Genomic DNA, 11,115 nt, shown 5'->3' with positions numbered 1-11,115 from the left:
ACAGTCTATAGAAAACAGACAACTTGTAACTCCACTCACACAATGCTCAAAACCAGGCAAAAGCAATCTATAGTGTCAGAAGTTCGGCATTACCAACCCTTGGGAGGTACCGAGTGCAAGGGGCGCTGTTACACGGATGTCCACTCTGTGAAATTTCACTCATCTGTGCACTCATGACTTATGCGGTTTGGGCTATATATCTTATATTTCAATAAAAAGTTAACTAAAAATCAAAACAATACACACAAAAAACTGCAGACCCGTCCCTCCAGGCTAGAGGAGAAAGGTTACGAAGCAGTGCCAACAGTGCGACCCCATGCTTGTAACAGAGCGTGTGTGCACAGAAATGGGATACACACCAACATTCATTTATTTAAAAATATTTATTGGGCATGTGCTATGTGCCAACACATAATTTATCTGGAAGACATCTCTACAACTGTACTACATGCAGAGTCCCGTCACATGCGTTTCCAGCTGCAGGTCCCGCACGGCTTGCTGGGACCCCACACTCCGCACGGTGCGGGAGGAACCAGGGCAGCAAAGGACACCATGACACATGATGCGTGAACAGCCACTTTCACAGGAGTACGAGGTTGATGCGTGTGTGTCCTACGAGTTTAGAACTAGACCTAGCTAGGGACACTGTGCCACCGACTCACCCACAAGCCAGCACTGTGGACACCTGGAGACACAGCCTACTTCTAGAGGACGGACACAGGCAGTGACGGCGGTGGGGGGCTCCCGCCCAGCACAGCGCAGCCGTCGGTGGACGACCCTGACCACGGGCCCGAGCCCACAGACGCGGGCAGCGAGAACGTGGGCCCCCGTCCCAGTGCGTCTTCGTTCGCGCGGGTTCATTCCCGCAGTGTCTGCACACTGCTTCCCACAGAACTTCAACTGTCATCTCCAGATGGGAAAGACTTTTTCTCCACCCTGAAAAAGACAAAGAAAACAAAGCAATCAAATCAGAAATCATTTCAGTATGATTAACATGCAGTACTTCCTAATAACAACTTAATATTTTACAAAAGAACATTTAGGTGCAGAAATTTTTTTAATGACAAACGCTGAAACTTATAAAATTAGCATAAAACAAAGTATAAAAGAGGTATTAAAACATAGGGAGAAGCCCTCTGGTTTTTTCTGCCCTACACTACCCCATGAGACTCCCCTGTCAGCAGCCTCTGTGAGACACAGGCCCCGGGCCCCACCTGGCCACAGTTTCACCGTGGGCGGGATGGTTCCTCAGCCCTCGAACCGCTGCCACGGTGGGAAGGTGACCCACACCACACGCCTACATCACGCACCACCGGCAGTGGGCCGGCCCCCAGCCCCGGCTCTTCACCGGGGCCTCCTGGACACGCAAAGGGTGGACCTTGGCTGGGCTGGGCCTCTGCCCTCACAGACTCACCTCCTCGCCCTCTGATTCCTGTTCTGCAAGTGACAGCATTCACTTCCCATCAGGAGGGTCAGAAAAATAACACAGCAGAGGAGGCCGTGTGGTCTGGCCGTGGGATCACCCCAGACCCGTCTCCTAGGACCAGCGCCCCAGCACCTGACTTGACAGCTAAGTATCTTACTTTCTGCGATGTGGGGTCTTGTGTGGAAGTGACGGACCAGCTCAGCGCCACAGACATGTGCCTCCTCCACACGGGGTTTCTCTGCAACACAACCGAGCCTGTGACCACATCTCCCGTGAGGACGGAGACAGGCTCGTCCATCATGAACAGCACCTGCTTCCAGTGGGTGGTGCTGCAAGACACGGGGCATGGGGTCACCTCTCTGGAGCCGGACTCTTCAGGTTTACCCGCACGCGGGACAGACGCACCCCAGCCCTACGACCCGGACGGCCTCTGTGGGTTGCAGGGACTGAGTTACAAGCCAGGGTGGACGCAGCTCCTGGATGCTGCCCAGATTCCGGGAGGGTGAGGGCAGCTGGTGCTGGTGGCTCAGAGGACACATGGCCGGGCACAGGCCCCTTACACCCTGGCACAGTGGGCATCTACCCAAAGTTCCCTGCTTGGTCTCTAAGCTGCCAATGCCCGAGATCTAGTCTCTGCAGTCCAAAAAAGTGATTATTCCTGTGAGAGTCAGGCGGAAGGTAAGCATGACAACTGTAACATTTGGGAGAAATGGTCACAACTCCCAAGCTTTTTAGGTTCTACCGGCTCTGAGAGCATGGCACAACTGCCTCTGCCCGACACCTGCGTGCACCCCACGGTCACGCTCACCGGCTTACCCTCCCTCCTGCCTCACCCACTGTGAGAGTCTCTCTCTGCCTTCACAGAGCGCTTGTCCCATGTCTGCACCCTGCTTGCCCCACCCCACCTGTGTGTGGACACACTGGGGGAAGACTACCCAGGCACACGACTGTCCACTGGGTTTCTCGTGTTCCTACCCTCATCTGGTGACAGCTCACATCTGTGCTGGCTGGATCTGGAAGGAAGGCTGGCCGGAGCCCCAGCCCTGCCACCTCCACAGGACACTCGGAGCACACAGCCCCTCGGCTCTGCCCCCGCTTTACCGAAGGGCATCTGGGGTCCTTCTGGGCCCACTGCCACAGCCAGCATCTAACCCAGACGCTGCTGCAACCCCCCCTGGTCCAGGGCAGTTACTGAACAGGACAACAAAGGCCCCAGAGGAAGTCAGCGTTTCCAGGGGGGGCTGCTGTGTCCAGCACAGAAGCAGACGTCAGCTTCCCAGGATGCTCAAGCAAGTGAGCAGCATCAAAATGTTACTGCAAAAAAATATTTGTCTCAAGGGGCACCTGGGTGGCTCAGTCAGTGAAGCGTCTGCCTTCAGCTCAGGTCATGGTCCCCAGGGTCCTGGGTTCAAGCCCCACGTTGGGCTCCCTGCTTTGCAGGGAGCCTACTTCTCCCTCTGTCCCCTACCCCTGCTCGTGCTCTCTCTGACAAATAGATAAAATCTTTTTTTAAGAGATTTGTCTCAAGAGGCACTGACCTTCCCCCAGAAAGTCTGAGTTAAAAGCCCCTAGAACTCTGGTGGACTGTGTTTGTATGAGACCATAGGAAGCTAAAGCAGCGTCCAGGGCAACTGAGGAAGCCCAAGTCTGCTCCTCCTATGTATGCAGGGGTCAGAGGGCAGCTCAGGGAAGCCCAGTGCACGGGCGGGTGGGGCACAGCCCTGGGCTCGCCGGCCCTCTGCCCGCACACCCTGCTCAAGGCCCAGGGCAGCACGGTCTGCAGAGCCCAGGCTAACGAGCCAGCACTGCCAGATCTCTGCACATGGCTGCCATGTTGACAACTCGCAGGCAGGCCAACCGCATCCGCTCCTCCGGGGCTGCTGTGTGGAGCCCCCACGGGAGGCGCACACTCACGGGTGCAATGGGCCCGTGCTCAGCACCAGCTGGGGCTCATCCTCCTCCAGGCTCTGAAACCGGACACTGAACCAGGCTGTGAATCCATGCAGAGTGCCGGCTTTCCTGATCTCAAAGTGCAGCTCACCTTTCATTGTCTGTTCAAGCAAACGATAAGAAAGGGACATGGTTTCCGCAAGCACGTGACGCCAGGCTGCAAGGGTCTCCCTGAACAAGAACTAGCAACTGTCCTCCGCCTGGCCCCACCTCACAGATCCCACCTCCCTGCACTGCACTCAGCAGCCCTACCGTCTAGTTCAGTAATTACGACTGCAACTTGCTAGTTTAGTTGAACACAGCAAACACCACATAAAATTTCTTCCTCCAGAAAGTATTAAAACTGGCATCATAAATTCAAATGCTGCAGATAATCAGAAAAGGTTTCAAGCAATTTGGGCATTTGCCCAAATTTGAGTGGAATACTATTTCTTCTCAATTCCTTGCATCAATAAAGTTCCAGGCTGGGTCTCTATTCTGCAAAACTAAGTGCAGAGTCAAGAGCTCAGTCCCTACGTTGTTCTGCCCATTTGAGCCCCAGCAGGGGCTTCCAGTGACCCCCACACTCTCCTGCACCTGCACCTCCCAGCACACCCTTAAAATGAGATCCTCCGGAATCCACACACGCCACCTCGTGGCAACAGGGAGTAAGTAAAAGTAAGAATTAAGAATTCTGTCATCAACAGTAGCGAAAAAAATTTTAATTGAAAGTCCTTGAAGAAACTGGATATAATTTATTAGAATCTGAAGATGCTGAAAATATTAAACATATATCTAAGAAGAACTGATGATGTTAAAGAGGTTAGCAATAAAGAAAATAATGTAAAATACAAGATACAAAATCAGAGCATAAAAAAGAAAAGACTCTGGGAAAATCAAAGGCAAGTTCATAACATTCACACGGAAGTCTCGGCGTGTGTGTGCCGCTTACTTAATGTGAAAGGGAAGCGCGCATCTTCTCTCACCTCTAGGTCAGCAATCTGCACGGTTCTCATGTCCAGCTGTAATATGGTGCATGGTTCAGAGAGACAGTCTTCTGGTTTCAAAATGTGGTTATACTTGGGCTTCGAAAAAAACTCCTTAATTGCTAAAGATCTAGGGAAAGAGTCAAAGGCACTGCTCTGAGGCGCGTACCAACATCTCCGGCCGTGACACACACACGCACGACCACAGCACTCGCTCTTTCCCTCCAGCACTAGCAGGGATTCCAAGCCACGGCCTGCAGCACGAGGGCACCAAGGCAGGGCTGGAGGGCTCCTACCTCCATCCTCCTCACGGGGCCTGAACACACACAGAAACCAGCCTTTCCCACACGGGCAGTGCCCAGACCCACTCCGAGGCCCTCCTCCTGACACGTAGACAGGAGGTCCATGGGAGCCTCCCACGGGTCCCTCGCCTGCCTTCCCCTCATTATGTGGACACTTCATCACCTCACAGAGTAGGAAGGTGAGGACCGGACCGAAGATTGTCACAGCAAATAAGATACTCCTGTTCTGGATGACCGGGGAAGAAACGTACTGAGCCAGCAAGCCTGCAGGCCCCCCTAGAGCCCGACTCTCAGGAGGAGCCCCTGCATACAGGCGCTGAGCCCTGCATGGTCGTCCTGCCGTCACCCCGTCTAACGCCCGTCCGTTCCACTGCTGAACGCTGCGCTTGCCCAAAGTCACCTACCATCTACCACAGAAATGCTTCCAAAATTAAGCACAGCGCTAACTTCTGAAACAGTAATTAAAAGTCAACATTTTAAATAAAGATGCCACGATATGGACATATTTTTAATATTTTCTGATAAAAGTAATTATGCACATATAAGGAACTAGGAAAATATAGAAAAGTACAAAGAAAAAACTTGAATCTCCCATGCCCTTGATATATTTAGTCATCTTCTCCCCCGGACATATATTCATATATGTTTTTATGCAAAGTAGAAGCCATTCTGTAGACATGGTCTGTGTCCTACCACTTTCACCATCTCTTAATCCATCGGGTGGACATACAACAACCCAGCCACGTTCCTTTGGAACGCTGTCTGTTCCCCACGTCGTGTGTACGGGAGCACGCCGTGGCATCGGGACAGACAGGGACAGGGGTGGACGCCGGACACCAGCCTGCAGGGCCCCCCACACCCACAGCTTTGGGCACACGGGCTCGTCCCGTCTCACCTGAAGCTGACAGCATCAACTGCTGTCTAATCTTTGTTCGTCTGGTAGGCAAAAATGGCATTTATTTTAATTTGCATTTAATCACTAATGATGTTGCGATTTCTTTCAAATATTAAATGGTGACTTTATTTAGTTTTTGTGACTTGCTTATTCCTGTGACTTGGCTATAATTTCACTGGACATACATCTTTTTCTGACTCTAGGATCCGTCAGCTAGCAACTTTTCTAAGCAGTCGCCGCCTTTTTGAGTTGTATTTATGCTGCTGACACACAGATGTCAATTTTTATAGACTGAAGTCCAGTGCTGCCTTCTTTCTGTTGACTTCCCATCTAAAGCCTGACACATAGGCCCCCATGGATTCCTGTACCTGATGCACATGTTCTAAGACAAAACTCTTAAACCCATGTGAAATTAAATTTCAATGTACAGTATGAGAGGAAAGAGGTTTCAAGGGGCCCAGCAATGGCCCAGAACACTTTGCCACCTGTGCCCCTCCTGCCCCACCTCTCACACACACGTCCTGTGCGTGTCCACCCCGTCCTGCTGCCCTGTCCTTTCTTGTCTCAGGACCACTCTGCCTTCATCCCAGTGCCTCCAGCTTAGACATTACACCCGGCCACATCGGAACCTCCTCGCTGCTCTACTGTAAACCCTCCCAGCCCTGCCTGCCCATTTTCCCCTAGACAAACGACAGAACAGCCCCGCCGGGGACCCCTCCTCTCCATCCCCTCTGGGGCTCGGGTTGCGAGTGCAATGCTTCAACAGGTTAACTGGGGAAGACTTCTTACCTTTGCATTATCATCTCGTCTTTTGAATTGTTTAATAGGAACCACAAAGGCCCAGAGCCCCCCATCTGGGCATCCAGCAGGCATCCAGGCTCACCTGGCCCTCACTGCATCGGGCTCCCTGCTCAGCGAGGGGCCTGCTTCTCCCTCTGACCCTCCCCCCCTCATGCTCTCTCTCTCTCATTCTCACTCTCTCAAAAAAATAAATAAATCTTTAAAAAAAAAATGAATAGCTCTTAGTACGAACATGTATTTGTGTCTTAACAGACCACATATTTAGAAAGGCCTTGTTTCTAACCATGACATTCTCCCCATGATATCTGAGAACTTAGACTACAAAAGCCTTGTCATTTCCCATCACATCTATTACCAGTTTGAAGGCATGAAAGCCAACCTGTGAAGTTCTTAGGCCTGTGAATGAATTCAGATCCGTGTCGTGGCAGGCCCTACAACAGAGCAGTCACTCTGTGTCTAGCAAGCCGGTGGCGCACCCAGCCAGGCGGCCAGGAACACGCGGGCGCGCACCCCGCCGCACTCACTTGAGGGCGCTGAGGTTGAACTCGTAGGCATTGTCCCAGAAGAGCACCTTGCTGCGGTAGTCTCTGTCTGCGCTGCAGGGCACCAGGTGCAGCGCGGCCGTGGTCGGCCAGATGACCCCATCCTCCTTCAGCCACACATCCCGGGCGTACAGGATCGACTCAATCATGAACTCAAACTGCACAGGAGGGAGACACACAGGGGACATGGTGACTGAGGCCCGTGCCTGTGACAGACGGTCTGGGAGGACTTACCTTGTACCCACACCAGTGGCGTCGCTGGTCCCCACCCCAGCCTGGGGTGGAGTCACACCAGCTCACACTGCACTGGGTTCACAACTGGGCCCGGCCGACAGGAGAGACCTTCCCTCTCACCATCTCTCTCAGCCCAAGTCAGCTGCGACTCCATTTTTAACAGCCCCGAAGCACTGCGGAGTTTTCACTGTCAAACCATATAAATCTGGCCTCTGGGGTATTCTCAGAATTTTCATAACCCTGTAAGTTGACTGAGATCACTTCTTAAAAACATGAAACATTAAAGCAGGCGTGCCACGGAGGTTCGTGTGGTACTTAAGTCGTAAGAGCAGCTTAACGCCACCTCACACCCTCAGACCGCAGCGGACAGGTGGCATGTGATGCCTGAGATGGGGAGCGGGGGCTGGTAGCAGCCCCAAGAAGCCAGCCTTTGTGTCTGAACCAGGGAGTGTGCAGGGAGCGTGCAGGGAAGACCAGAAGGGCTTTTTCTTAAGTAACTTCAGGCGGTTTTTATTACAGAAGTAGTTTATGTTTAGTATGGAAAAATTTAGAAAACTCAGAAAAGCACAAACAAAAATAAAAGTCATGAGTAAACCCAGCATCCAAAAGGAACCATTGTTTGCTTGGCAGCTTATCCTCAAGGACTCTTCTTCACATACACACACATGCACACATGTGAAAATTATATACAGATAATTTTTAATTTTATTTTGTTAAGTTACCAAGAGTCAGTCAGTCTACAAATTTTAACACTTCTTTGGATCTGTGTAACACAACCACAATCAGGATACAGAACAGTTCCATTACCCCAAACACTCCTCGTGACATCCTTTGTGGTCACCTCCTCCCACCACCTCCAACCTCTGGAAACCACTAACTGGCCTCCCTGTGGCTTTGTCTTTTTGAGAATGTCACATAAATGGAATCTTTTGAGACTGGCTTCTTTCACTCAGAATATTAACTTTTTCATAGGCTAGAAGGTTCTGCCCTATGCTTTCTATCCTGTTCTGTGTCTCTCCTTGTTAGAGCATCACACTGTTTTAATTACTCTATATGACTTTAATGATGCCACTGTAATGTCTCTGGGGTTTGTCCATGATATTTCTGTATCAGTAGTTTTTTTTTTTAAAGATTTTATTTATTTGACAGAGAGAGAGAGGGAGCACACGTAGGCAGAGAGGCAGGCAGAGGGAGAGGGAGAAGCAGGCTCTCTCCACTGAGCAGGGAGCCCGACGTGGGACTCGATCTCAGGACCCTGGGATCATGACCTGAGCCGAAGGCAGCCCCTTAACCGAATGAGCCACCCAGGCGCCCCAGTAGTTCATTCTTTATTGCCCAGTAGTACCCCACTGTGTGGATGTACCACAGCTGCTCATCCAATCACCTGTTGAAGGACACTTGGGTTGTTTCCAGTTTTTTGGCAATTATAATTGGAGCTGGTATAAACACTCACATACAGGCTTTTGTGTGAACACAGCCTGTTTCTCCAGTGTCCATACCTTGAAGTGTAATTATGGGGTTGTAGAGGAAGTGTAGTTGTAACCCTACAGGAAACTGCCAAATGGTCTTCCAGGGTGGCTGTGTCACTACTGAGTTTTAGCTGTCCATGGCACGTGGTGTTACTACAATTTTGGCCATTTCAATAGGCGTGTAGTGGTACCTCGTTACAGTTTTAGTTTGTATGTCCCTGTTTAATGTCTTTTCACATGCTTATTTCTCATCCATCTATATATACTTTGGTATAAGGTCTCTATTCAAGTCTTTTGCCCATTTTTCACTTAGGTTGTTTACTTTCTTCCTGCTGAATTTTGAGAGTTCTTTGTATATTCAGGATACACATTAGATATGTGATTTGCAAATAATTTCTCCTAATCTTACCATGGCTTTTCATTTTGTTTTACAGAGCATTTTTAATTTTGATAGTCTGGCATATCAACTTTTTCTTTAATGGATCATGCTTTAAGAATCAACTAAAAACTCTTTGCCTAACCCATGAAGATTTTCTCCCGATTTCTTCTAAAGTTTTACAGTTTTATAGTCTATGTTATTAGATCTAGAATCAATTTTGAATTAACATTTTTGTAGAAGGTATGAGGCTTAAAAATGAAGTTCTTTTCTTCTTTCTTCTTTTTTTTATTTCACATATGGATGGCCAACTAACTGCCAATATCTTCTAATGAAAAGACTACCTTTTCTCCATTAAACTGACTTTGCTCCCCTGTTAAAATCAATTGAGTATAGTTTTAGGCATCTATTTCTCCATCTCATTCCACTGACTTATGTGTCTGCCCACTGATACTGCACTGTCTTGACTACTGTGCTAAGTTTGTAAAGTCAGGCGGCATGTAACTCTTCCAACTTTATTCTTCTTTTTATCAGCCAGGGTGCCTGCACACCTTGGTCGTTTAAGCGTCCGCCTTCAGCTCGAGTTGTGATCTCAGGGCCCTGGGATCGAGCCCTGTGTCGGGCTCCACACTCAAGCAGGGAGTCTGCTTCTCCCTCTGCCTCTGCTCCTCCCCTCTGTGCTCTCTCTCTCTCTCATTCTCTCTAAAATAAACAAATCTTAAAAAAAAAAGACAAAAGATAACAAATGCTGGCAAGAATATGTAGAAAAGGGAACGCTTCAACATTGTTAGTGGGAATGTAACAGCCAGTGTGGAAAACAGTATGGAGGTTCCTCAGGAAGTTAAAACTGGAAATACCATGTGATCCAGCAATCCCACTTCTGGGTTCATGCCCAGAGGAACAAAATCATTATCTAAGAGGTGCCTGTGCTCCTAAGTTCACAATAACCAAGATATGAAAACAACCTAGGTGTCCACTGATGGATGAATGGATAGAGAAAATATGAGATATGTATGTGATGCATGTGTGATATACAGCACAGATACACACACACAATGGAATATTACTCAGCCATGGGAAAGAAGGAAATTCTGCCATCTGCAAACCCATGGATGAAGCTAGAGGGCCTTATGCTAAGGAAAAAAGCCACACAGAGATACACAAATACTGCATCATATCACTTATATGGGAAATCTTAAAAAAGAAAATTTTAAGTTGAACTCATAGAATCAAGAGAGTAAAAAAGCAGTTACCAGGAACTCAGGGGTGAGGAAAACAGGGAGACATTGGTAAAAGGATACAAACTGTCAATTATAAACTGAGTAAGGTCTGAGTATCTATTACATACCGTGGTGACTACAGTTGACGATGCCGTCATTGTGAGGTGACAGATGTGCTAACTCAGTGGGGCAGTGGGTGAGGGGAAGCTGTCGATAATGTATACAAATATCAAGTCATCATCCTGCATACTTTACTATCTCATGACTTTATAATTATACCTCAATGCAAGTGAAGAGAGACAATAGATTATACATAAAGAAAGCTTCAAGAGAGATTACAACTGAGAAATATTTTTTAAAGTTGGAAATGGTCTACAAAGTGAATATAACATCAATTTATGAAAATATGAATCTTGTTCACATTATCAAAGCATGTTCATATCAGGTTGTAAACTAACAGGCGTCTCAGCATTAAATTAATTCACCCTTAATTTTTTTTTTAAAGATTTTATTTATTTATTTGAGAGAGAGAGAGAGAGAGAGAAACAGCATAAGAGGGGAGAAGGTCAGAGGGAGAAGCAGGCTCCCCGTTGAGCCGGGAGCCTGATGTGGGACTCGATCCCGGGACTCCGGGACCATGACCTGAGCTGAAGGCAGTCGCTTAACCAACTAAGCCACCTAGGTGCCCTAATTCACCCTCAATTTATGCTCATTAAATTCCTTAACTTTAGAAGGGGGCGGAGCAAGATGGCAGAGGAGCAGGAGACCTAGATTTCGTCTGGTCTCAGGAATTCAGCTGGATAGGTATCAAACCATTCTGAACACCTACGAACTCAACAGGAGATCGAAGAAAAGAATAGCAACAACTCTCTGAACAGAAAAACGACCACTTTCTGGAAGGTAGGGCGTGCGGAGAAGTGAATCCGAGGCGATAT

General features: G+C 48.7%; 1 protein-coding gene across 3 annotated transcripts in view; it reads right to left on the bottom strand.

Moving 5' to 3' along the window:
* Positions 1 to 770: 770 nt before the first annotated feature.
* PRMT2 (protein arginine methyltransferase 2) overlaps positions 771 to 11,115 on the bottom strand; it is a 35,838-nt gene continuing 25,493 nt past the window's right edge. For all 3 annotated transcript variants that reach the window (XM_073888919.1, XM_073888918.1, XM_025863454.2), the window contains exons 7-11: positions 6,864 to 7,039; positions 4,342 to 4,471; positions 3,341 to 3,477; positions 1,584 to 1,755; positions 771 to 936 (exon numbers count right to left, since the gene is read on the bottom strand). In XM_073888919.1, coding sequence (XP_073745020.1) covers positions 904 to 936; positions 1,584 to 1,755; positions 3,341 to 3,477; positions 4,342 to 4,471; positions 6,864 to 7,039 — 648 coding nt within the window. In that variant the 3' untranslated portion in view covers positions 771 to 903. The remainder of the gene's footprint in view (positions 937 to 1,583; positions 1,756 to 3,340; positions 3,478 to 4,341; positions 4,472 to 6,863; positions 7,040 to 11,115) is intronic.

This window comes from Callorhinus ursinus, unplaced genomic scaffold (genome assembly GCF_003265705.2).
Source record: "Callorhinus ursinus isolate GAN/ISIS: 27379988/994484 unplaced genomic scaffold, GSC_fseal_2.0 scaffold98, whole genome shotgun sequence".
In the NCBI taxonomy this organism is placed as follows: Eukaryota; Metazoa; Chordata; class Mammalia; order Carnivora; family Otariidae; genus Callorhinus; species Callorhinus ursinus.
Note: the sequence above shows the minus strand (reverse complement) of the source record. Positions and strands in the feature narration are given on the sequence as shown.